At 44.6% G+C, this 26,868-nt stretch overlaps 1 protein-coding gene across 4 annotated transcripts in view; it reads right to left on the minus strand.

Moving 5' to 3' along the window:
* The window catches only part of ATP8A2 (ATPase, aminophospholipid transporter, class I, type 8A, member 2), a 494,154-nt gene that overhangs the window by 408,328 nt on the left and 58,958 nt on the right, over positions 1–26,868 (minus strand). For all 4 annotated transcript variants that reach the window (XM_024999819.2, XM_024999820.2, NM_001435329.1 and 1 more), the window contains exon 2: positions 20,506–20,650. In XM_024999819.2, coding sequence (XP_024855587.1) covers positions 20,506–20,650 — 145 coding nt within the window. The remainder of the gene's footprint in view (positions 1–20,505; positions 20,651–26,868) is intronic.

Here is a 26,868-nt window from a genome sequence, read left to right on the forward strand (position 1 = left end):
CTTGGTACCATCAGAAGTGCCAACATCTGATGTATACCATCCTCTCCTCTCCCTCACTGCTTAAAACTCTGCAGCAAGATCTATTTTGATGTAAAATCCCTTCAGAGCTTCTCCCCTTCATCAACCTCTCTTCATCGACTTATCTCAGAGGAAGGGGTTCCTGCACACCTCCCTCCCCAGAGGGCCTCTTCCCTGGAGACCACCTTCCCTCCTTCACTGATGGGCACTTAGATGGGACCCTCTCTTGCTCAACGTCCTTGAGCATCTGTCCATTCACTTCCATGTCTACCTCCAGCCCTGACCTCTACCACAAAAGCCCTCCTTGGACCAGCATGTTCTCTTCTGGATTCACCTGCCTGCCCATCCCAGACCTGCCAGGCCAGCGCTGATGGTCCAAGCTGACGGCTCCGCCTCCCATTACCCACTTGGTTAGTACTTTCATGATGAGCGTCAGCAACCACGCTTGAGAGTCCAGAAAAAAACAAGAAAGCAAAAACAGACAAAACAAACGGAGAGGTCAAGTGTCTCTCTGTGAGGAGTCTGTCACTTAGAAAAAGTAAAAACTAGTTCACAAGCAACAACACAAACATGAGCAAAAAGAAAGCAAAGGCTGTTCTGTTCCACCAAAATCAAGTCTGACGCCAGAACAATCAGTAAGCATAAAGCAGTGGGCTTCCTAGGTGGCCCAGATGGTAAAAGAATCAACAGGCAATGCCAAGAGACCCAGATATGATCCCTGGGTCGGGAAGATCCCCTGGAGAAGGGCATGGCAACCCACTCCAGAATTCTTGTCTGAAGAATCCCATGGACAGAGGAGCCTGGCAGGCTACAGTCCATGAGGTCACAAAGAATCGGGAATGACTGAGGAACAAACACTTCAGAAATAGCAATTAGAGCCAAGTCACCACCAGACCAGCATGGTAAATTCTAGGTCCTGACACAGTGTGAAACAAGTCAAGCAAAAATCCTGAGCACGTTGACCAAAAAATCTGTGACAGGAGGAGACTGATGATATTATCAGACTAATTGGATAGGTAAGAACATAGAATGTCATGAAAAACAGTGTTCCCCAGCCTTTTTGGCACCAGGAACCAGTTGCGTGGAAGACAATTTTTCCACAGATGGGGGTGGGGGAAGGCTTTGTGATGATTTGAGCACATTACATTTACCAGGCACTTTGTTTCTATTATTAATACATCGGCTCCACCTCAGATCATCAGGCATCAGATCTTGGAGTTTGGGGACCCCTGATGTGAAAGTGTGAACAAAGGAACTCCAGGATCTACAGAGAATCTATTTCCTCCCAAGTGCAAAGGGAGACCTGGGCACACCTCTCTCTCCTAGTCTGAGGGAACAAGAAGGAATCCACAACATGCCCACGCGCCAGCTGCAACGTCTGCCAACGGGCAAGAGAAACCAATCCCGCCCATCTCCAGTGCTAGGGATGGCAGGTGTGGGGGGTCACAGCAGAAACAGGTTCACAGGTCACACCAAACGTGTTCCCCCAGTGCCAGGCCACAGGTTCTGCATCGAGTCGCCACAGATCACAGGTGAAACAGACCTTGAAAGATCTCCTTTCAGCCCCTCATTTAACACAGGAGGAGACTAAGGCCCGGAAGACAGAGTGCTGTGGCCAACTATACCTGCCCAGGTGCAGGAGATGGGGTCCACGGTCAAGGGCAGCGAGAGACCAGGATCGGGCCAGCCTGCATCCGGTGGGTCACACACCCAGAGGACGCGAGGTGTAACAATCCCCTCCTCTGTGTTGCAAAATTACTTTCAGTAACAATCATAAAATTAAAACATACAAAACTGACCAGGAAACAGACAGGAAACATTGTCATGATCAAGTTTTATCTAATCATGTCTAATTTTGGTACTAAAATGATAGCACCAAAAAAGCACAGCTATTCATTCAATCATTTTTATATCTACATGGCAGCTTGAACTTGGATCCTTCGGTTACAGGCTGCTACAATATTTACATCCATAATTGTCAAGTAACTCACAGGTGAAATTTAACTGGAATGTCTGCAAAAAATGCAATTTGGACAACTACTAAATCATACCACTAATGTAAGGTTTCTGTTTTTCTTGATTTGGTCTCCAAATTTTCAAACAATGAATAATTATGAAAAAGTCTCAACTGTAAGATTTTTATTAATTTAGTCTGTATGCAGTAGATGGGGGCCAGAGGGTTGCCTGGGACTGCCCCTAGTTGATCCCCCATGTCAAAGATAATAAAGTAATAAAAAAAAAAAAGTGCTAGCCTGGAACATATATGTGCATGCATTTTACACATATATTGGGTTAGCCAAAAAAGTTCATTCAGATTTTTCTATAATATCTTACGGAAAAGCCGAAACAAACTTTTTGGCCAACCCAGCCCAATACAATCTTTAAAACTAAATAATCATCACTGCAAGAGAGTCCAAAATGCAGTACTTGCGTACAGTCTCAAAAATGACAAAATGATCTCTGTTCGTTTCCAAGGCAAACCATTCAATATCACAGTAATCCAAGTCTATGCCCTGACCAGTAATGCTGAAGAAGCTGAAGTTGAATGGCTCTATGATAACCTACAAGATTTTCTAGAACTAATACACCAAAAAAAAAAAAAAAAAAAAGATGTCCTTTTCATCATAGGGGACTGGAATGCAAAAGTAGGAAGTCAAGAGATACCTGGAGTAACAGGCAAATTTGGGCTTGGAGTACAAAATGAAGCAGGGCAAAAGCTAACAGAGTTTTGCCAAGAGAATGCACTGATCATAGCAACACCCTCTTCCAACAGCGCAAAAGACAAGACACGGACATCACCAGATGGTCAGTATCGAAACCAGATTGATTATATTCTTTGCAGCCAAAGATAGAGAAGCAAAAACAAGACCAGGAGCTGACTGTGGCTCAGATCATGAACTTCTTATTGCCAAATTCAGACTGAAATTGAAGAAAGTAGGGAAAACCACTAGACCATTCAGGTATGACCTGAATCAAATCCCTTACGATTACACAGTGGAAGTGAGAAATAGATTCAAGGGATTAGATCTGTTAGACAGAGTGCTTGAAGAATTATGGATGGAGGTTCGTGACATTGTACAGGAGGTGGTGATGGAGACCATCCCCAAGAGAAACAAATGCAAAAAAGCAAAATGGCTGTCTGAGAAGGCCTTACAAATAGCTATGAAGAGAAGTGAAAAGCAAAGGAGAAAAGTAAAGATATACCCATTTGAATGCAGAGTTCCAAAGAATAGCAAGGAGAGATAAGAAACCCTTCCTCAGTGATCAATGCAAAGAAATAGAGGGAAACAATAGAATGGGAAAGACTGGAGATCTCTTCAATAAAATTAGACATACTAAGGGAACATTTCATGCAAAGATGGGCTCAATAAAGGATATAAATGGTATGGATCTAAGAGAAGCAGAAGATATTAAGAAGAGGTGGCAAGAATATACAGAAGAACTGTACAAAAAAGATCTTCATGACCCAGATAATCACAATGGTGTGATCACTGACCTAGAGCCAGACATCCTGGAGTTGAAGTCAAGTGGGCCTTAGGAAGCATCACTACAAATAAAGCAAGTGGAGGTGATGGAATTCCAGTTGAGCTATTTCAAATCCTAAAAAGTGCTGCACTCAATATGCCAGCAAATTTGGAAAACTCAGCAGTGGCCACAGGACTGGAAAAGGTCAGTTTTCATTCCAATCCCAAATAAGGCAATGCCAAAGAATGCTCAAACTACCGCACAATTGCACTCATCTCACATGCTAGTAAGTAATGCTCAAAATTCTCCAAGCCAGAACTTCCAGATGGTCAAGCTGGATTTAGAAAAGGCAGAGGAACCAGAGATCAAATTGCCAACATCCGTTGGATCATCGAGAAAGCAAGAGAGTTCCAGAAAAACATCTACTTCTGCTTTATTGACTATGCCAAAGCCTTTGACTGTGTGCATCACATTAAACTGTGGAAAATACTTAGAGAGATGGGAATACCAGACCACCTGACCTGCCTCTTGAGAAATGTGTATGCAGGTCAAGAAGCAACAGTTAGAACTGGACATGGAACAACAAACTGGTTCCAAATTGGGAAAGGAATGCCTCAAGGCTGTATATTGTCACCCGGCTCATTTAACTTATATGCACAGTACATCATGAGAAGTGCCAAGCTGGATGAAGCACAACCTGCAATCAAGACTGCTGGGAGAAATATCAATAACCTCAGATACACATACGACACCACCCTTATGGCAGAAAGTGAAGAAGAACTAAAGACTCTCTTGATGAAAGTAAGAGGTGAGTGAAAAAGCTGACTTAAAACTCAACATTCAAAAAGCTAAGATCATGGCATCCAGTCCCATCACTTCATGGCAAATTGCCGGGAGCCGGCATATTGCATATTGAGTGCATATTGCATATTGAGTGCAGCACTTTCCACAGCATCATCTTTCAGGATCTGGAATAGCTCAACTGGAATTCTATCACTGCTGGGAGCAAGTGAGGAACTCCGCCCATGACAAAGGTCATGAGGAAGGAGGCTCGGCATACGCAAAGGCGGGATCGAGCCTCAGGAGTCCCCCTGGAAATTCTCGAGCATTTACACCCAAAACCAGAGTCTGCCTACTTTCTGCTTTGTGCTCTCACCTACACCTCTGACTTTACAGGGGGCTGTCCCCCACTACCTCTCTGAAAAAAGTTAGCTTACAGCTCCAGTTAATAATTCCTGGGTGTGACAGTGTTTCAACCTACAAACTCCTTTGGAAGTCCTCTAGCCTGCCTGAATAGGTTTTTCCGGCCACGTGTGATTGTTCAGAGCCTCCCAACTGTGAGAGGCAGGAGATGTTCTAAACTGTCTAAACACAGATTCTTTTGAGTAGTTAAAAGATTGATTAGAAATTGTATTGGTGAAGGGATTTTCACTTGTTGAGCCAATGTTTGCTGCTAAGTTTCCATATCCCTTACCTGCTGTGTCCCTGGCAGTGTATTGATTAATATAATTGGTGTAAGTAGTAGCTTTAATGTTTGTAACCTGGGACCCTTGAGTTAATTCTTTTTCTTGTTATAGCCCACCACACCTTTGCTCTGTAGGAATGCAACTTTATCTAATGCTTTTGGAGGGTGGCTCCTGACCAATCACCTTTAGAGAAAAATAAGTTTTCTGAAGAAAGGGTCTTAAAATGTTAACAGGCCTCCGGGCCAGAAGATGATGCAAATCACCTAAGCTTTTGGAAAATAAAGTGCGGGCCTTGTTCACCGAAACTTGGTCTCACCATGTCGTTCTTTCTCTTACCTTCTGGCTGAATTATTTAGCCTCTTTTCTACACTGAATTTCCTCACTGAGCTATCCTTATTTCAGCCTCTTTTCTCCACTGACTTTCCTCACTGAGCTATCCTCATTTTATTACTCTTTATATCCTTAATTAACGTTTAATTAAGCAGTTGTTTCCTGATCTTCGCCTACGCCGTCTCTCCTTCGAATACCCTGGATCAGCCGGGGCTGGTCCCCGGCAGCAAATAGATTGGGCAACAATGGAAACAGTGACAGATTTTATTTTCTTGGGCTCCAAAATCACTGCAGATGGTGATTGCAGCCATAAAATTAAGATGTTTGCTCCTTGGAAGAAAAGCTATGAAAAACCTAGACAGCATATTAAAAAGCAGAGACATTCCTTTGCCAACAAAGGTCTGTCTAGTCAAAGCTATGGTTTTTCCAGTAGTCACATATGGATGTGAGAGTTGGACTATAAGGAAAGCTGAGCACCAAAGAATTGATGCTTTTGAACTGTGGTGTTGGAGAGGACTCTTGAGAGTCCCTTGGACTGCAAGGAGATCCAACCAGTTCATCCTAAAGGAAATCAGTCCTGAATATTCATTGGAAGGACTGATGCTGAAGCTGAAGCTTCATTACTTTGGCCACCTGATGCAAAGAACAGACTGATTGGAAAAGACCCTGGTGCTGGGAAAGATTGAAGGCAGGAGGAGAAGCAGATGACAGAGGATGAGATGGTTGGATGGTATCACCGACTTGATGGACATGAGTTTGAGCAAGCTCCAGGAGTTGGTGATGGACCGGGAAGCCTGTCGTGCTGCTTCCCGGTCTCAAAGAGTCGGACATGACTGAGTGACTGAACTGATTTGAACCTAATCATCCCTGCAATTGTTTAGACCTTAGTTCAACTGAAGACTTCTTCAGGAAGGAGTATTTTTATTGCCAACATTGCTGACCACTGCTGGTGCACGAGCCAATGCATAGCAGACAGACTTTTAGTTTGTTTTACTGCTTGCATTTCAGGCAGATGGCTCCTTAGTCCTCCATGGACTGTGAGGCTCAGGTGAGATACAGACCCTTTCCTTGCACGTCTTCCTGTGAAGTGGGGACCCCAGCTCCACCTTGCCCACCCTTCCCACCCAGCCTCTGCTTGGGGTGAAGGCTTGGACATGGGAACCTGGCCCCCTTGCCTGTGCAGAGTCTGTACCCCAAGGAGAGCCTAAGAGGAAGGTGCCATGGCAACAAAAGTTACAAACGCCAGGAAGGCTGATCTGAGTCTCCAGTTCCTAGAACTCCTCTGCTAAGGGGCTGGGGGTGTGAGCCAGAAAGCAGAGGGCAACTAGCTCTGGGGGGTTGATTCTGCTTGAAAGCAATTAGGTAGGACTCAGGTGTGGACAACACATGTGATCCCTCAGTCGTCACTTGCACATAAGCCTGTCCAAAAAACTAAAGCAAAAAAAAAAAAAAAAAAGGAGCGGGGAGAGACTAGTCACAGATGTCTTGCTTTACCCTCATATCCCCAGTGGCAGCTCAAGGACTGGTACACTAGGGACTAAAAATAAATTTGTCGAATGAACACATTTTAAACTTTGAAGGACAGAAATGACTAAGGATGCCAGCGATCACATTAAATCCCAAAGCCACCCACCCTGGAGAGCAAATATCAATCTGTTAAGTTTGAAGAACTGATATGAAAAGCATTTAACTCAGCACACCTCCCACCTTTCAAGAGTACTTCATAAATAAAAGCAAAACATCAAAACCACATAAAACATCAATTTCCAAGGTTTAAGTAATGCTTTGGGGGTTCAGCTCTGTTCAATAAGCAATTAAATAGAAAGGGAAATCTTAGAACAATGTGTGAAGCCAATTCCTATTTTCTGCTCAGTTCCGACCTTCACCTGTGGAGCAAAGTCAGTCAGCAAGGACTTCCAGCTTCCGAATGGCCAGCATGGGGACTGGGTCCTGGGGAGGATGCTGGGTAAAGTGGATAGACTTTGCCATCAAGGATGATACAGAGGAGCTGGGGAGTCAGCCATAACAACAGATGTGATGCACCCAGCCAGCTAAGTCCCCAACAGAGAAGTCAGTGCAGCGCTGTGGGGCTGAGAGGGGCTGGACTTGCCAAGGAGGGTGGGAGGATGTGAAATAAGAAAGACAGGCTTCCGTGATATGAAACCCTCCTGGGATAAACCATAATGAAAAGAACATGGGACAAGAATACATATTTTCTATTCTGCAGGATAGGGTGAAAATGAGACCACCTTCAAAATCACCAAGTGCTAGTTTCCAGCAGAAATCAGAGCCCCGCGCTTTCTTATGCAGTGTAAGGTTATTTATTTATTTATTTATTTGGGGGTGATATATATCTCCTGGTCTCCCCAGCTATACAACAGGAAATGAGAAGCACAGTACAGCCTGTGGATTGCAAGCATGATAACAAGAAATTGAGGGCAAAAAAGTGACCACTGGCACTGATGCCATTTTGCAAAGATTTCACAAAAATGTATTTCATCATTTATGGGCTACATAAGCCTGGCAAAAAGATTTCAGAGACAATTCACTTTTAAAAAACAATTTATGGACGTATAGTTGATTTACAATGATGTGTTAATTTCTGCTATAAAGCAGAGTGATTCAGTTACATATATTATTTTACATATTCTTTTCCATTATGGTTTATCACAGGATACTGAATATCCTGTGATATTCAGTTCCCTGTGCTGTACCGTAGGACCTTGTGGATTATCTATTCTGTACATAATGGTTTGCATCTCCAATCCCAAACTCCCAATACATTCCTCACCCACCCTCACCCCCTTTGTCAGAGGCTATCTTCAAAGTCTTGCTAGGCAGAGAATACATCTTAGACGTTATGACAAAGCTCACTTAACCACTACTCTGCTCAGTATGTCATAAACATTATTCCAGGGACGTTTGTGAATCCATTTTTAGGCTAATTTTTTAAACAGCCCATGTATTTCAAAAAGTAAACAGGATATGAGTTTCTCAAAAACCCTAGACATTCTTATCGTGTTCATTTTTTCTAATCACAATACCTCAAAACACCAAAATTCCTGAGGTCCCTTACCAAAGCAGTTCAAAAGAACGGGTGATGCATAATCAATCTGTCTTCAACCACTGTGGGAAAAAACATATTTGGCTGTGAAGAATGCTAAGTCAGTATCTTCGGACTATTTACATAGAAGGGATTATGAATTAAGATCAAAGTCCGCTAACTTTCTTATAAAGCAATCCACTGTTCCAAAATCCGTAGACGTCATGCATTGATTTCTGTAAAACATTTATTTTACTTGATGGCAAACACCAGCACTGTATTAAAAAAGTTTCTTGTCTAGTTAAGTGTATGACGTGTGAAACAAACCTGTGCAGCATTATATTGTGTCCATGAACCGTCCAAAGAAAGACTATCAGATGGACCACAAAAGTCAAAATACACTGTCCTCAGAAACTGGAATTAGAAACATGAATAAATGGTCAGCAGCTGATGAACATCAAACTTTCTCACCATGTCCTCAAAGTTCAGCATGAGCATGCAGTTTTATTAGAGTTTTCAGGTACAGTTTTAAGGGCAAAAATATGGTAGCCAACTTCTCCAACCCTTCTGCCTTATCCAACAGGTGTTCAAATGTAGGCAAATGAGTTACAAGTACTAAGTGAGAGTTTCTGGTGTGGGAATGCCTAGACACACATTTACACAGAATGGAGGAAAGAGACTGGTTAAGACAACAGAAGGAAGGTCCCATGTTGTTATCTTTGCCTTGGAGTTTCCTGACTTCTCAATATTGACAATATTTGGCTTATAAACATAGCTGACTCATGTCAAGACCTCCATATAGAGAATAACTGTATATACATACATACACACACACACACACACACACACACACACACACACCTTCCTGTCCTTAAAATTATTTATCCTGAAACATCTAAGGAAACAGAATGAATAAAATGTTACTGAAATCCCAGCAGCAGTGAAATCCTGTGACAGCTGACAGGCAAAAAAAGAACACTGAGAGAAGTCCATGTTTCTGTCTGCCCTGGCCATGCTTGTTTTATGAAATACTTCAATTTATTCTGATATATCAATACTAGAATGATTAATGAACTCTAATTTGTAACGGCAACATTAAAAATTCAGGCTTAACTATTCTAACAGAGATGGAATATTAAGGAAGTAAGGATATACTACTCAGTCGACAGCCTTCCTCTTTTCAAGCAAAGAGCTCTATTTTTAAACTGTCAGAGCTTGGTAACACATTTCATATGCTAGACAATACTTTCAAAGCCTCCACCCTTTGCAGGAGCAGAATTAAAGAAGGAATTTTTTGATTCCTTAAATTATCCAATTTAAGGAATATTCCCTTATGTAACTGAGTCAGGCAGAAGGGTCTGAGACAGAAAGGATCACTGTCACTTGTTCCTTTAAAAACTTTCCTGGCTACAGCTAACCCTCCTCTGGAGCCTGGCCCTTCCAGGCACCTCAAGTATCATCCACATGGTTTCTGGAAAAGCACACACGTGGCTCATAGACCTTCTGCCCTTCCAACATCAACTGCTACTCACCTCCAACCCAGCTCACTGGTCACCCGCAGGCAGCTTTCCCCCACCCCTCAGAGCCACAGGCCACCCCCTAGCCCACCCCATCATACATCACTCCTGATAGAAGGGGGCTCACACCCTCCCACATACAGACCAACGCAGGCCTGGAAGCGGAGCTCAAATCTCCCTTCTGTGATCAGTCTATGGCTGTTTAGGCTGACTGGGCAGGACAGGTTTTCCCCAAGAAAGAGAATCTAAAGCAGATGGTTCCACCGGGGAGTGCGGGAGGAAGTTTTACAGCTTATATGTACATGCGCCTCCAAAAAGTACGCTTTACTAACATTTACTGAATGTGTTGACACTGGTACCCGAGCTGCAAGGGGAGCACCATAACAGTGTGGGTGGGGTGCTGTGGACTGAACTGTGTCCCCTGAATCCACAGGTCCACGCCCTCATCCTTGGTAGATGGGGCCATTGAGAGGTGATGACATTGAGATGAGGTCAGGAGGCTGAGCCCTCATATGTGACTGCTGCCTGCCCAGGAAGAGACACCAGAAAGCCTGGTCTCTCTCGCTCCTCACCATGTGAGAAGGAGGCTGTCTGCAAGCCAGGAAGAGGGTCCTCACCAGACCTGACCCTGATGGCCCCCTCATCTTGGACTTCCAGCCGCTAGAACTGTGAGCAAATGCATCTCTGAGGTGTAAGCCCCCAGTCTACAGTGTTCTGTCACGATGGCCGAGACGACTTAAGACGGGGAGTAACGGAGGGGCCCTCCCTGGCTGTTCTCTCTGCTTATCACGACATGTTTCCGTTTCTGTGTCCAGCTAGTTACACTGATGATTAATTTACCTCATTTCAACCCAACCAACCCTCCGAAAAAGAACAAGGGGCTTAAGACAGATGCAATGAAGCAAACTGCAGACTGAAGATGATAAACTAATGACAAGCCCACAGACAGCAGGACCGGCACTTCCAGGAAAGAAAAGCCCTTCAAAATCATGTTTCCAGGTTGTGTCAGGATAATTTAATCAAATCTGATAAATCAGCCCAAAGTATTCAAAAATCAAGAAAGTTACCAACAATATGGACTGACATCCACAATTCTTAACCAAGAAATCTTGGTCAATACATACTGGGTCTTCAGACAAGAACTGTAACACATATCAAGTCAAAGTGTTAGTCACTCAGTCATGTCCGACTCTTTTTCGACTACATGGGCAGCCAGCCACCAGGCTCTTCTGTCCATGGGATTTTCCAGGCAACACTGGAGTGGGTTGCCATTTTCTTCTCCAGAGGATCTTCCTGACCCAGGGATTGAACCTGGATCTCCTGCATTGCGGGTGGATTCTTTACCACTGTGCCACCAGGGAAGCCTGGTAACACATATAGACAGATAGTTAAATAGACATAGTACAGGTTCATGGTAAAAAGTTTTACTGATGGGCCATGTGATCAGAAAAGTGTGGAGATCACTGATACAGATGCAGAGCTGACGTGAGAAAGGGAGGGTCCCTCCCCAGATGTCATCCTACCTCAGGCAGGTCTGAAAGCCCGAGCCAGCCAACACTCCAGGAGCTTGTGGAGGATGAACACCGAGGATACAGATAATAATTTCTCCAAAGGATAAACCACAGCATCCCAAGGTCAGTCCCAAATCCCTCCCTAATTACATCTAATAATCCGCCTGCAATGTGGGAGACCTGGGTTCAATCCCTGGGTTGGAAAGATACTTGGAGGAGGGCATGGCAACCCACTCCAGTATCCTTGCCTGGAGAATCCCATGGACAGAGGAGCCTGGAGTCCAACACGACTGAGCGACTAACCACAGCACAGCACAAGGGTAGCTAAAAGCCTACAGTCTGAGTTGTGATGAGGCTTTCATTTAGCAGAAAAGGGTAGATCAGCATTTAAATTATCAAACCCAACCTCACAATTTCAGGAAATTTCTCTGCAGTGGTCAGCCCTCGCCTTTTGTTCTCCAGAAGCATTGTCCCTCTTGAAAGGGCTGCTGATTGGCATTTCTGAGTAAGCTTCTGCTGTCTATTGAGTGACTCAACCAGAAGCAGTAGAATGAACACTTAGAGGCTACTTTCTAGATCACTACACAAAAGCTCATAAGACTGAACTCTGCATCATTTTCTGTAGCCCACAGTTCTACTTTTTCAACTTCAACACAGTTAGATCGGACGTTATGGAAACAAACTCCAGTACTGCCAGTTAAGGGGATGCTGTCTCCCTGTCTGGTCAGCATCATGATAAATGTGTGCAGATAGGAGTCCAGTCTCCCTGACTACCTCCCCTTCAAACACACAGCTCTCTCCAATAAGGACCCAACACTTCCCATAGCATCCAACAGAAAGATGAGAGTTGAGCATTTCATTCCTAATCTTCCAGACAGTTCTTGTTAATTTTTAATATATTTTTATCTTGAGATAAGTTTATAGTCACAGAAGTTACAAATATAGTACAGAGCTGCCATAAACCTTCACCCTGCCCCCATGTCAGTATCTTCAATCACCACAGTATAATCTAGATAAAATTAGATCAAAACTAATATAATGGCATCAGCATAAGAATACCCCAAATTACAAAGTTCAAGTTCACTAGTGTTACATACATTTAATCGAATATTACTCAGTCATAAAAAAGAACAAAATAATGCCATTTATAGAAACACGGATGGACCCAGAGACAATCATACTAAGTCAGAAAGAGAAAGGTAAATACCAGATGATATCACTTATATGTGGAATCTAAAATACAACATAAAATGAACATATCTGTGAAACAGAACAGACTCACAGTCATAGAGAACAGACTCATGGTTGCCAAGGGGGCAGGGGGCAGGGGGAGAGGGGGATGGATTGGGAGTCTGTGATTAGCAGATGCAAACTATTATATATAGAACAGATAAACAACGAGGTCCTACTGTACAGCACAGGGAACTATATTCAATATCCTGAGATAAACCATAATGGAAAAGGACAGGGGAAAGAATGTACGTGTATGTATAACTGAATCACTTTGTTGTACAATAGAAATCAAAACAACCCTGTAAATCGATTATACTTCAATTAAAAAAAAAATTCCAGTGCTTCTTCCAGTGGACCTTTTCTGTTCCAAGATCTGATTTAGAACTGATACTGCATTTAGTTGTCACATCGCCCTAGTCTCCTCCACTTATGTTAATTTTAACTTGCGTTTTTCACAAATCCTGATGCTTCATTCTTTTCATGGGTAAAGATCAGAAGTACTTAAGTTCACAGAGGATGTTAAAAGTTAACAAAATCTGCGATCAGGGACAAGGGGAAATAAGTTAGTGACCAGAACTCAAACCCAGCACCTTTCCCAGTTTTTACAGATTAGAACGGCACAGACGTTTTAGTCTGTGCTTTTAGTTTTGAATATTAAATTCAAAATATGCACCGGGTCTACCCATACAAGGGTCAACTTGATGAAGAAATCACCCGTCAACTCCCCTAGACATCTGCTGTTTCCTTAGAAACAAATACAAAACTGGCCCAAGGCTGACACGATTTTCTGTTTCTAAAAATAATATATTTCAAGAAAGCTCAAGTGTTTGATTACCAAACTATACAATGCCAAAGGCCCTGAGTTTGAATGCTTTTGCCTGCAGAATGCCTCAAAAGCCTTGTCCAGGGGTGCAAACCTGGTAAGAGTTCTAATTACAAGCAGCTTCTGTGGCCTTAATTGCTACTGGCTTGTATAAAGTAAGGATTCTCAGTATACTGTGACATTCATGTTCAGGAAGTATAAGATAGGAGTGCCTGGTTTGGAGACTAGATATATGGCTCTAAGGGCTTCCCAGATGGCACCGGTGGTAAAGAACCTGCCTGACAATGCAGGTTAGATGTAAGAGACGTGGGTTCAATCCCTGGGTCTGGAAGATCCCCTGGAGGAGGGCACAGCAACCCACTCCAGTATTCTTGCCTGGAGAATTCCTGACAGAGGTGGGTTGCAGTCCATAGGGCCTCACAGAGTCAGATACAACTGAAGCAACTTAGCCTGCACTCATATGGCTCTAAACTAAAAAACAGTGAATGGTAACTATGTGAAGAGATTAGCTAAACTGTAGCTTTTCACTACATAAATCAAATCTCATTTTGTATGTCTTAAATACATACAATTTTCATTAAAAAATATTTAAAATAAATCAAAAATATATTTATATTGGGGCTTCTCTGATGGTTCAGACGGTAAAGAATCCGAGTGCAATGCAGGAGACCAAGGATCAATCCCTAGGTCCGGAAGATCCCCTGGAGAAGGGAATGACAACCCACCAGTATTTTTACCTGAAGAATCCTATGGACAAAGGACCCTGGCAGGCTACAGTCCATGAGTTCACAAAGAGTCCGACATGACTGAGCAACTAACACTTTCACTTTCTAAATACATATAATCTTCATTAAAAAAATGAGTAAACAGAAAAATAAAAAGAACATTAAATGGAGGAAAATCTTGGTCATTTGAAAGTAGGTAAAAGCAATGCTTTCAACATAATCGACTATTTGGGGTGGGGGGGTGGCTGGTGTTCAGCATTGTATTTACTTTCTTTCCTTGGCCAAATTCTATGTAAATGACAGGAAGATACATGCAAAGGAAGTTGGGATTAACATATACGTACTGCTGCTGCTAAATCGCTTCAGTCGTGTCCGACTCTGTGTGACCCCAGAGATGGCAGCCCACCAGGCTCCCCCGTCCCTGGGATTCTCCAGGCAAGAACACTGGAGTGGGTTGCCATTTCCTTCTCCAATGCATGAAAGTGAAAAGTGAAAGAAGTCGCTCAGTCGTGTCTGACTCTTATCGACCCCATGGACTGCAGCCCACCAGGCTCCTCCATCCATGGGATTTTCCAGGCAAGAGTACTGGAGTGGGGTGCCACTACCTTCTCCGATATACATACTACGTTATAGGAAATAGATAAATAACAAGGTGCTACGCACAGAGAACTCTCTTCAATACTCTAATAGCCTATATAGAAAAAGAACCTGAAATAGAATAGATATATGTTTCTGTATAGCTCTTTATCAACTATTCTTGATAAGGGTTTTTATATACCTTCACCAATCTTGACAAGGATAACTATCTCAAGTGAGATCTGTAAACCATGGTTCTTAATAAAGCAATCTGTACGTGAATCAAAAGGAAGTTAGAGTTGTTAATAGCATCTTGGTATTCTTTCTCTATTAAACTGTAAGCACTTTCATTGTGAAGACCAGATTCCACTTAAATTCTGCAGCGGTAGCCGCCCAGGGAGAGTCACAGCTCCTTGAAGTTCTCCACGGTCTTAGACCCAGTACCGTATCATCACTTACCACCCCTACTCATGCACAAAGTGCTTTTGAAGATGACTCTGTTCTCTTCACTCCTTAAGACAAAAATATCCTCTCAGACATCAGGATCCCAGCACAACTCTGATGCTATAAGACCTACCACCCCATACTCAATTCTCCTTTCTGTAAAGGCAAAATTCTATTTCAATCTTATCCTGGCAAAACCAACAGAATATTCACATGAAGCCATTTTCTTTCAATACAAAGGAAGCTAAAGCAATGCAATAGCTTGGCAAAGCTCGATTTGCTGCTTTAATGAAGACTTTTGCTACCTGAAACTCCTACCTGAAGTGAATGACTTATTCAAAACTGAGTATCTATAAACATTCCTAACTTGCTTTGAAGACCTCATTTCAGACACTGGAGAAAACCATTTGATAGCCTTGAAACTCACTGTTTTACATGGTGTGCTGACATTCGCATAAAAAGACTGCACTGAACTTGATGGCATAAACATTGCCCATTCCTTTGACCAATAAATCATGAAGATACTTTCTGGAAAAAAACTTAACTTGAAACATTTAAGATATAGATACATGAAATTAATTATTCTCCATCAAGAATAATGAATACCAAGTTTCTCTAAATATCAAACTTTCTATAAGCATTTAATATTTAACTTAAAATGCTTATCCAGAACAGAAAATCTACAGAGATAGGAAGTAGGTTAGTGGCTGTCTCAAGCATGGAGAGAAAGGGACTAGGATATGACAGCCATAGGAACAGTTTCTTTGAGAAATGACAGAATGTTCTGAAGTAGTGGTGATGTGTGTACTATTCTGAATATACTAAAAGCCACAAAACTGTATCCTTCAAATGGGCGAAATTATATGGTATGTGAATTATCTCTCAATAAACCTGTCCAATTTTAAAGGCGATGGGATTGTACACTTCAGAAAAGGAATCTTGTAGAGTAGACATACATATAATCGTACATGTACAGATGTAATAATTACACTGCAAAATCTACTCATTTCTGGATGATGGAAGACAACTACCATCTTCACAGTTAAGGTCCTAGAAAAATCAATCCCTACAAGATCCCCTGGGGGAGAGAATGGCAACTCACTCCAGTATTCTTGCCTGGAGAATCCTACGGACAAAGGAACCTGGTGGGCTACAGTCTATGGGGTCAGAAAGAGTTGGACCGTCTGAAATGACTTAGCACACACACAAGAAAAGACCATGTTATGTGTCTCCATAATTATGATAATCTAAATTCACTGGCTTCAGTAATGGAAAACTTCATCCTACCACAGCTTCAGGTCAAATTAAATGCTGGTGTCAAGTGTCAAGAACAAGATTTAGAGAGACATCTGTTTACATAGCATAGACCCTCCCAGAATTTCAGGAAACAGCTTGGAATTTGAGTCACCACAACTGGCATTCCCCTGGGGCTGCCAAGGCCACAGTCAACCCAGGCAGTGGCCTTCTCACTCCCACTAGCCTGGTGGCACCTCTTCCTTGGACAGACACACCAGTCCAAACGCTAACCCCAGACCATCCATCCCTGCTCTAATGGTACCATCCTGCCCTCACCAACCTCCCCAAACACCCAACCACCATATCCCTTCCTGGCAAACTCCAGTCCCTCTAGTGAAGTCAAAACACCAGCTGCCCAAGAAGGTAGTCAAGAGAGCAACTGTCACCATCACCAGGTTCCTTCCAGGGAGGCCCTGGGATGGGGGAAGATAAGTGAGAGCTGGGGCCCCAGGAAGGCCAGCCTTTGGAAGGGCAGAGTGTCAAATATGCCAGACAACCCCAACACCCCCCTCCACCGATCACGTGGTCCTTCTTCTCAAAAGCCTCCATTTAGATGCCAGCCACCTGGGATGACACTCTCTGACCCACCAAGAAAATCCATCAGTGTTTTCTCAAGGAAAAGCTATTAAGAAAAAGAAATCCTATATCAACTCCCTTTAATGAAAATATCCCTTTCAGTAGCTTTATCAACTTTCAGCAAACATTCATGACCAAGATAAGAAGCCTTATTTTTTTTAATCAGTATTTTATAAAATGAATGGTCCAGTGCTGAAACAGTGCTGCTCAACATTTTATAAAATCCTTACACCATAATGTCAAGAAGCTTTAAAATCAATTCTTTAATGAACAATGAGTCATATTACCATTAGTAATTCCTAATTAAATACAGTCAAGATAAAGTAAAAATTGGAAGACCATATTCTAGGACAGCAGGCAACACCCCTTAATTTCCAAAAGCCTATTCCATGTATTCTGAAACCGATGCTCACAGCATAAGCCATGAACTGAGAAACTGTATGAACTGTAAGAGTATTTAACTAATTCAATTGTACACTCACATAATAAGGAATGGTTGTGTCTACCTACTTTATTCCTAGCCCACCTATGGTATACTCCCATTTAGCCTTCCCCCACTCCAAAAAGGTACAAATGAAACTGTATAACAAACAGCCACTGGAAATCTCTGATATAAAAATCAGTCTCAAAAGTCAGTGAGTCTTCAGACACACGCAACAAACTTATGGTCACCAAAAGGGAAAGATGGGAGGAGGGATAAATTAGTAGCTTTGGATTAACATATACACCCAACTATATATATAGAGATAGATAGATCTAACAAGGACCTACTGTATAGCGTAGGGAACTATACTCAATATCTTATAATAACCTATGATGGAAAAAAATCTGGAAAAGGATTTATACATATACATGTATACAGAGAGCTGTGTGTAGAACTGATTGCTTTGCTGTACACCTGAAACTAACATTGCAAACCAATGATACTTCAATAAAAAATAAATACATAAAATTTTTTTAAATGTCAATGTGAGTCAATTAAAGAACAGGTTGTGAGACCCCATTACCTAGACTTTAAAAAATCTTCACCTTCCATGGGAACTAGAGAATTTAGACAAAAAACAAAGACCCCTATTTCTTTCTCCCAGCTTTAAGTATCCACAAATGAATACTGAAATTAAGAAAATTAATAGGAAGTAGTCAAAAGACGCTTGAGAGTTCCTAGGACTACAAGATCAAACCAATCAATCCTAAAGGAAATCAACCCTGAATATTCACTGTTGCTGAAGCTGAAGCTCCAATACTTTGGCCACTTGATTCGAAGAGCTGACTCATTGGAAAAGACCCTGATGCTGGGAGAGATCAAAGGCAAAAGGAGAAGGGGATGACAGAGAATGAGATGGCTGGATGGCATCACCGACTCAATGGACATGAATCTGAGCAAACTCTAGGAGACAGTGAAGGACAGGGGAGCCTGGTGTGTTGCAGTCCAAGGGGTCGCAAAGAGCCAGATGTGACTTAGCAACTGAACAACAACAAGGCAAAAACACTACTTGAAAACATCTTAAAGTTAGAAACACAGACAAAGTCTGAGGAAATGGAACTATGCTGTCAATGCAAGATTCCGGATGGTGTAAGTGTGTTTCACAGAGTTGTGGATCCATCACCCCACAATGAAACCCCACGTATATTACGGTCTCTCCTCTTTTCCCAACCTCGTCCTCCACCCTAGAAACCACTAGTCTATCTTTTGTCCCAATGGATTTGCCTCTTTTGGATGCTTCATATAAATGCAATCATACATGAGACCTGTTATGGCTTTTCTCTTAGCACAATGTGTTCAAGGTTAATCCATGCTTTAGTACTACATTCCTCTTTGTGGCCAAATGACATTCCACTATATGGACATACCACGTTCTATTTATTCATTTGTCAGTTGACAGACACCTGGGTTGTCTCCCCTTTGGGCCACTCTGATGAATCTGCTATGAACATCTGCACCCAGTTTTGTGTGGATGTGTGATTTCCTTTCTCTTGGGTATATACACCTCGAATGGCTGGATCATGTGTAACTTTACATTTAACCTTTTAAGAGACTGCCCAACTGTTTTTCAAAGCAGCCGCACCACTTTTCATTCCCGCCAGCAATGTAGGAGGGGTCCCATTTCCTCCCATTCTCGCCCGCACTTGCTACTGTCTTTTTGATTAGCACTATCATAGTGGGTGAAGCAGTAACTCACGTGTGCTGCTCTGCATCTCAAACCAAACCCCCTCATCCTTGAATTTTGGCCTCAGGTGTTCTTCCAAGCTACACATTTAAGTAAAAAATAGGTCCCAATGGCCATTCTTAAAACCCAAAATAAAGTCAGGATTATCTAACACTTTTAATAAGTGTCACTTCTGCACAATATAGGCACCATTATTTTACCCCCAACCTTATGAAACGACAATAACACCCAACAGCTAGGCCTTTCTGAATAAAGATCTCAGGCTAAGTCCAAGTGCTAAGGTTTCAGGGTGACACAACACACAACAAAGTTTTAGCCCCAGCTTTTAGGAGAGAGCCCTGGCCTGGAATTCAGTTACACACACACACAGTCCTGGCAAACCTGACCCATCGCCTCCCTTCTCTGCACCTGAGCACGCGCTTCGGAGCCACTCACAGAACCACATCCTCTGAAGTCCCTCTCAGGGATAAAGTTGTCGAAGCCTGAAAGTTTAATGAAACTTGCAAACATGCCAACTTCCGTGCCTAAAAGATTTAGCTTTGCACAGCACAAACACTTTGAGCTCAGCAGCCAGACAGGCTGGGTTCTATGTCCAGCTCTGCCACTTGGTAGCTAAATGGCCACAAGTCCTTTAACATCTATCTTCCTATGTCAGTTTCCTCATGTGAAGGTAAGACTGCCTTCTTCAAGAGGTGATGAGGCTTCATAAAGCTAGTGTAACTAAAGCATCCAACAGAGCAGCCGGCAAAGAGCGGACATCTAAACCTTAGTGTCCATCCGTCTTCCCGCTAACTCTAGGCAAAGTTTCCCAGCAAAGAAAGCCTTCTTAACAAATGCCTTGGGCATTGAGAGCTGAATGCAAGTTCTTGTGATGGGAAGGATCCATTATAAAGCACTCTGCCACATTACAGTCGGCAAATTGCTAAGGAGAGCTTAAAACAGGCTTAAATTGTCTTTAAAAAAAATTGGCTTAAAACGGGATGGGGGAGTTCTTGGGAGGGCACTCAGGGATGAAGAGAGAGAAGAAAGCTTATTTTCGCCAGGACAGAAGCCTACAAGCATCCTCCAGGCTCACAGACAGCCTGCACACAGAACCAATGCAAAGGACAGAAGGATGAAAGGTATATTCCCACACCCCAGTGGGAAACGCGGGTATAGACTGCCGGGCTTGAGTGGGGAGGGGCGGGGATGGGGCTGGCGGCCGCAGGGACACTGGTGGGGGCTCGCTTGGCTCCTGCGGAGGTTTCAGAGGAAGCCAAGCCCCCTCCTATCTGGGAATTAATGAATTGCTCCGACTGGGCCGCCCTCTCCTACCTGATCTGGTTGTCGCAGAATTTGTTGAGATGCGGTTGGTTGAGGTAAATGGTGCGGGCTGGTACGTCCAGCTGGTCTCCAACAGACGTGGCCCGGGACATCTCATCGTCTGCCTTCTTGTAGCCCGGGGGAGGACGGACAGGTCCTGCGGAGAAGAGGCGCGGGCAGAACGCAAAACACAAAGAAGTCACGCAGGGTAGCGGCGGCAGCACCGGCGGGCGGGGACTAGCTGGAAGGATGCTCCGGGCGTCGCGCCACCCAGTCCCTCTGCTGCCCTGGAGACGGGCGCCAGCCCCGCCCCGCCCGCTGGTCCCCAGGCGGAGGAGCCTCTCCGCGGGTGGGAACCTCGGCCCCGCCCCCACTCGTCCCTCCCCCCGCTCCCTCCCCCTTCCCCCCTCCCTCCCCCTTCCCTCCTCCTTCCATCCCCTCCCCAAACCTGCAGCCCCTGCGCCAGACCCGCAGGCTCCGCGGGGATGGTGAAGGGCGCACGGATGGGGGCAGGGCCCCCGTGGACTGCGGGGATGTGTGGAGCAGAGACCAGAGCCTCCCGTCCCCCGGGCGAGCTCCCCCTCCAGGCCCAGAGACCGAATTCTGGAGCTAGGCTTTCTGGCTCCTTTGTGCTTGGGAAGCGCGAGAGGACTGCAAGGGGGTGTGCCCTGCACTCGGCCCCAGGAGAAGGGGCTGAGGAAGACACCTCGGTGCTCCAAGATGAAATTCCCAAACCTCGATGTAGAGCCCTGCCCGCCCCCTACTCCCCGGCTTAGCCTGCACAGACCAGCAGATGCCCCTGGCCACCAGACCGCAGAGCACTGCCCATCCCAGCTCACGGGTACATGCAAGCCTGCACCCCGAGCCTGCATCCCGAGTCTCTGTGGTTAAGACCCAAGCCCGTCTGTCTCCTTAGGAGGCGATTTCAGCCATACAGCTGACCCTCTCTTGGGCTAAAACTCCCCACTCACCTTCACTTGAGGAGGGGTCAGCAAGGGGAATGATGACATAACCATTACTGAAACCACTTCCCCGGGCTCACCACGCTCCGGCAAACACACACACACACCTGCAACCACATGGCAGGCTCCCTCCCTAGACAGGGCAACCCAGCTTGAGACTTCAGGGAGGAGGCCCTGAAGTCCAGGCTCACAGAAAAATAAGTGCCCTGCAGGTGACGGAGGCCTCTCTCCATTTCCTTAAATCCCATCTGCTCAAGTACCTGCCGCATGTCCCACCTATAAAGGAAACAGGTGTCGCAGAACTTAGGTAACAGGTATCCACTCCAGACACGGCCACTTCATGCTCAGAAACGTTTTGAAGTAGACAGTTTGAGCCATGTAAATTTATCACCTTTTTAAGTGATTAGAATCCTGTTATGATCTGCATCCTAAGATGGGGACACCCCCGTGTAACTCTCACTGGCTATTGAGAGTTGACATGCTGTCATGGGACGTGCTCACAACCAGGTCCCTAGTCACAAGCTGGGTGTAGGACCCCCCATTCTCAGATCACCCCCTCTAGCCCTCATTCTCTGGCGTCCCTCTGCTCTGCCGCCTGCTTGTCCACAGGGGGCAGCAGAGAGCAGCAGGACCTTCAAGACCGGGTGGACCTCGGAGGAGGCTGGTTTTAAATCTTTTGCTGAGTTAAGGCCGACACAGGATATTTTTGAAACCAGCCTATACAAAAGTGCTGCTTTCCTCTCTGCCCACTCACCCCACTTTGTTCTCTTCCACAGCCGGTATCATCATTACCTGACATTATTTATTTATGGTCTGTCTCCCCAAGGCCAAGAGCAGAAGCTCCAGGGCAGCAGAGGTGTGTTTTGTCCAGTACAGGGACCTGGCACCCAGAACAGTGCCTGATACATAATGGGCACTTGTATTTGCTGGTTGAGTAAGTCATGTAAAGGGTCACTTTCAATTCTCCAGGCAGGGACACGGTGATGGGCATCAAGGGCACAAACCCCACACCCTACTGTGGGCAGAGCAGCTCAGCTCCAGGTGGTCTTCATTCATTGGCTTTCAACTCTGGCTGCACATGATCACCAAGAAAGCTCTCACAATTAGCCAGTTCCTGGGTCCAACCCACACCAATTGTGCCTCTTGTTTTTAAAGCTTCTTAAAGTGATATGAATGGGTAGCCATGGTTGAAAATCCATGGTGAGATGCAGGAGAGAACACAAAAACAAAAAAGCTGGCTCCTGCTCTCAAAAGTGTTAACCAGCATAACCCTGGTTACCAGTGACTAGGACCAAGTGACTAAGAGGGGACCTGAAGGTGCCAGCGGGGTCAGAGGTCAGCGGCCACTTTGTGCCAAGGGTGGAGAGCTGGTCAGAACAGTGTGAGGGCAGGTCTCAGGGCCTTAACCTCTGGTTCAGGTTTATAGTAGGAAAAAGGAGGACAATCTGGGTGTGGACAAGAAGACCTCAGACAGAGGCCCCGTAGACAGAGCACATTGGGGGGGCAACTGAGAATGATAAAAACCAGTGCTGAGCGTTCAAACTGGGAAATAGTAGAAAGGAAACTCAGAAAAATAGTCAGTGGCCAGACTGTGGATGATTTTAACGACAGGGGAAGAAATCTGAACTTCATTCTGAAGGTCAGATGAACCACAGAAGGTTTCTAAGCAGGAGACAAGCGTACCCAGCAGTGACTCACAAGACAAGCACAGGAAGAGACGAGGCAGAAAATGAACTCCACCATCTACGAGTGAAAGTGAAAGGCGCTCAGTCGTGTCCGACTCTTTGTGACTCCCTGGACTACACAGTCCGTGGAATTCTCCAGGCCAGAATACTGGAGTGGGTAGCCTTTCCCTTCTCCAGGGGATCTTCCCAACCCAGGGATCAAACCCAGGTCTCCCGCATTGCAGGCAGATGCTTTACCAGCTGAGCCACCAGGGAAGCCCAAGAATACTGGAGTGGGTAGCCTGTCCCTTCTCCAGCAGATCTTCCCGATGCAGGAATTGAACCAGGGTCTCCTGTATTGTGGGCAGATTCTTTACCAGCTGAGCTACTGGGGAAGCCCAACCATCTAGAAGAAAAATGATAAAAGCATCTATTACATGGAGAAGGGGAAAACAATGGACATGAGAAACATCTCAAAAGAAAATTCTGCGTGACTTCTTTTGGACAAAATGTGTGGACCAGAAAGAAGAAGAAATATTGGATAACTGAGGTGTGAAGAGAAGACTGAGGCAAAAAAAAAAAAAAAAAAAATCCCTGATAGAAATAAGAATGGAAACATGTTTTCCCTAATAAGTATTTCAATGTTGGATCATAAATATTCGGGTGAAAAATTACTGACACAATTGGTGGAAACAACATGAAGTGAATGATTTCCCAAGTACGTGTCATCTATCAGGCCAGCTCACCTTTCTATACAACCACGGGGCCAAATCTGGAATTTTAAGTAGAAATACTATCCCTACCTTCTCATCCCACCTCCAGGACTCAGATAACCTTCTAGCTCAGGGGCTGCATCGTGACCCAATCCTGCTTTGGAGAAAGACATTAATATTTTGAAAATAACTAACATGATTTGTTGAAAATGTCTTGCCTAAGGAGAATGCTGTACCATATATAGCAAAGCACATTATGACCAAGGTTTCAAATTCAGACTCATGAGATGAATTCTGAGTTAATGCGCTAGGAAAATACCACCATATAAAATCAAAGTGTATGTTTACAACTCCCCCATGTACATAAGCCTGGTGTCAGCAGGAACTCAGGAAACATCTACTGAGAAAGAAGCCAAAGTAAAAGGAAAGAACAGACTCAAATGAGCCCAAAGGAAGCCAGACTGGACAGTGGACTGCCAAGGCCATGAGGGCAGGGGCTCTCTCTAGTTCACGGCTCTACCCCTGTCCTCCTATCAACTGGATACACAAAGCGCTACGCGGTTATGTGGTCCGAGTTGACCCAGTAAGAGTCTGTCTCCTGGGAACTTTGACGTGGGACCCAGGGAGATGATTTGTTTTTCTGTTAATCTGTCTTATGTCAATTTGATTATTAGATCAACTGGAGAACCTCCAAGGACAGAAGGAACATTTTTCTGCCTTTTCATGTGCAAAGTTTTACTATCACACAGAAGGAAAACTTGGAAAAAACTCTTGCCTTCCTAAGTCAGAAGCCTATTAAAGTGATAAGCCTTTTGGCAGCACTGCCCCCAGCTCCGTGGGAAGTGTCAAGCCTAGGCCACTGTCACAGACTGAAGAATTCAACTGGTCTTAGTCCTGGCTTCCCAGGTGAGAGCCTCTGGCCCCCTGGAATCTCCCAAGTGATAGGAGTATCTGTTGTTCATGTTGGAACCTTCTGAGCACACCTGAGTTTATGCCAATGGGGTGACTCCTGTGGACCCTGGAAAGTCTTAGGATGGGGGCTGACCTGCCAGGGACACCGTGTGATTGGAGGGCTGGGGATTGAGCCAGTTGACATCAACCTGACCTCCTGAATGGGAGTGCAGGGGGGAGACATGAGGGCTGGAGACCTATGTACAGGAGTCCCATAAAAATATGAGGCCCCAAAAGCAGCCAGGAAATTGCAGCTTATGTAACATCCTGAGCTAAGGGGGCAGGAGGGTGTCAGGATACGAAGGAAGACCTTTCACGGGAGGCAGAGGACGTGTTTGGAAAACAAAAGTTGCCCTGCACCCTGTTATGCAGGGCAGTTTCTCAGGTAGAAAGTTATCTCTAATGAAAGTTCAGTCATGTGGCCAATTAAAAATACCTGTGTAATGAATAGGGTTCCCTGGCTCAGTGGTAAAGAATCTCCCTGCAGTGCAGGAGACCTGGGTTCAATCTCTAGGTCTGGAGGAGCCCCTGAAGAAGGAAATGGCAACCCACTCCAGTATTCTTGTCTGGAGAATTCCAGTTTCTTTCTTCATGAAACCCCAATAAAACTACAAACACCAAAGCTCAGGCGATGTGTCTGGAGAAAGCTTCCCACAGGGAACCTCCCAAGCCTCACCCTGTCTCTTTAGGCTAGTCCTGATGTGTACCCTGTCTGATAAAACTATAATCATAAGGAGATCAAACCAGTCAATCCTAAAGGAAGTCAACCCTGAATACTCATTGGAAGGACTGATGCTGAAGCCGAAGCTCCAATACTTTGGTCACCTGGGTCTCCCATATTTTTATGGGACTCCTGTATATAGGTCAGCAAAGAGCTGACTCATTGGAAAAGACCCTAATGCTGGGAAAGATTGAAGACAAAAGGAGAAGGGGGTGACAGAGAATGAGATGGTTGGATGGCATCACCGACTCAATGGACATGAATTTAAGCAAACTCCAAGAGATAGTGCAGAGAAGGCAATGGCACCCCACTCCAGTATACTTGCCTGGAAAATCCCATGGACGGAGGAGCCTGGTAAGCTGCAGTCCATGGGGTCGCTAGGAGTCGGACACAACTGAGCGACTTCACTTTCACTTTTCACTTTCCTGCATTGGAGAAGGAAATGGCAACCCACTCCAGTGTTCTTGCCTGGAGAATCCCAGGGATGGGGGAGTCTGGTGGGCTGCCGTCTCTGGGGTCTCACAGAGTCAGACACGACTGGAGCGACTTAGCAGACTTAGCAGCCAAGAGATAGTGAAGGACAGGGAAGCCTGGCATGCTGCAGTCCATGGGATCACAAAGAGTTGAACTCGACTTAATGACTGAACAACCAGTAACACTCTTTCCTGAGTGCTCTGAGTTGTTCTAGTTTATTATTGAAACCACAAGGTCAATGGGAACCCTGAATTTGTAGCCGTTTCTCATAAGTGCAGGTGCTCTAGGAACCCCAGACCTTGCAGCTGTCTGACTGAGGACAGACATAAAGAATTGTGTCCCTAACCTGTACAGCTTGACCAACTCCTGGCAGTTAGTGTTTGAATCTCATTGCAGACACCACTCTGAATTCTAGGATGACAGAGTCAAAAGGGAAACTTCACCAATCACAGAAATGTATTAGGCAGGTCCAATGAAAGCACGGTTAAAAGCCAGACCTGCAGACACTTGGACCCAATTCTCCTTCCACTGGGCCTGCCTGCCCCATGGGCTCAGCACCCCTGAGCCCTGGTTTCTTCAGCCACGAAACAATACACAAATCAAGGGCTGGCAAACTTCTGCAAAAGGGGCTACATGTGGCCTCAGTCCCTTTTTTTAAACAACAAAGTCTAAAAAATGCATGAACCATTCTAGCCCCTCTTCAGACCAGATTTTGCTGACTCATATAAACCAAGTCCTTTCACAGTTAAACTGACTATATCCCAACCCCCATCTCAAGGAAAGTTAGATTAAATTTCTCCTTTATCAAAAAGACAGGACATCAAGTTCCTGGCAACACAGGTGCTTGGGCTTTGGCTGCATGAGTTAAAAGTTGGCTGGATAAACAAGGT

Source organism: Bos taurus, chromosome 12, assembly GCF_002263795.3.
Source record: "Bos taurus isolate L1 Dominette 01449 registration number 42190680 breed Hereford chromosome 12, ARS-UCD2.0, whole genome shotgun sequence".
Classification (NCBI taxonomy): Eukaryota; Metazoa; Chordata; class Mammalia; order Artiodactyla; family Bovidae; genus Bos; species Bos taurus.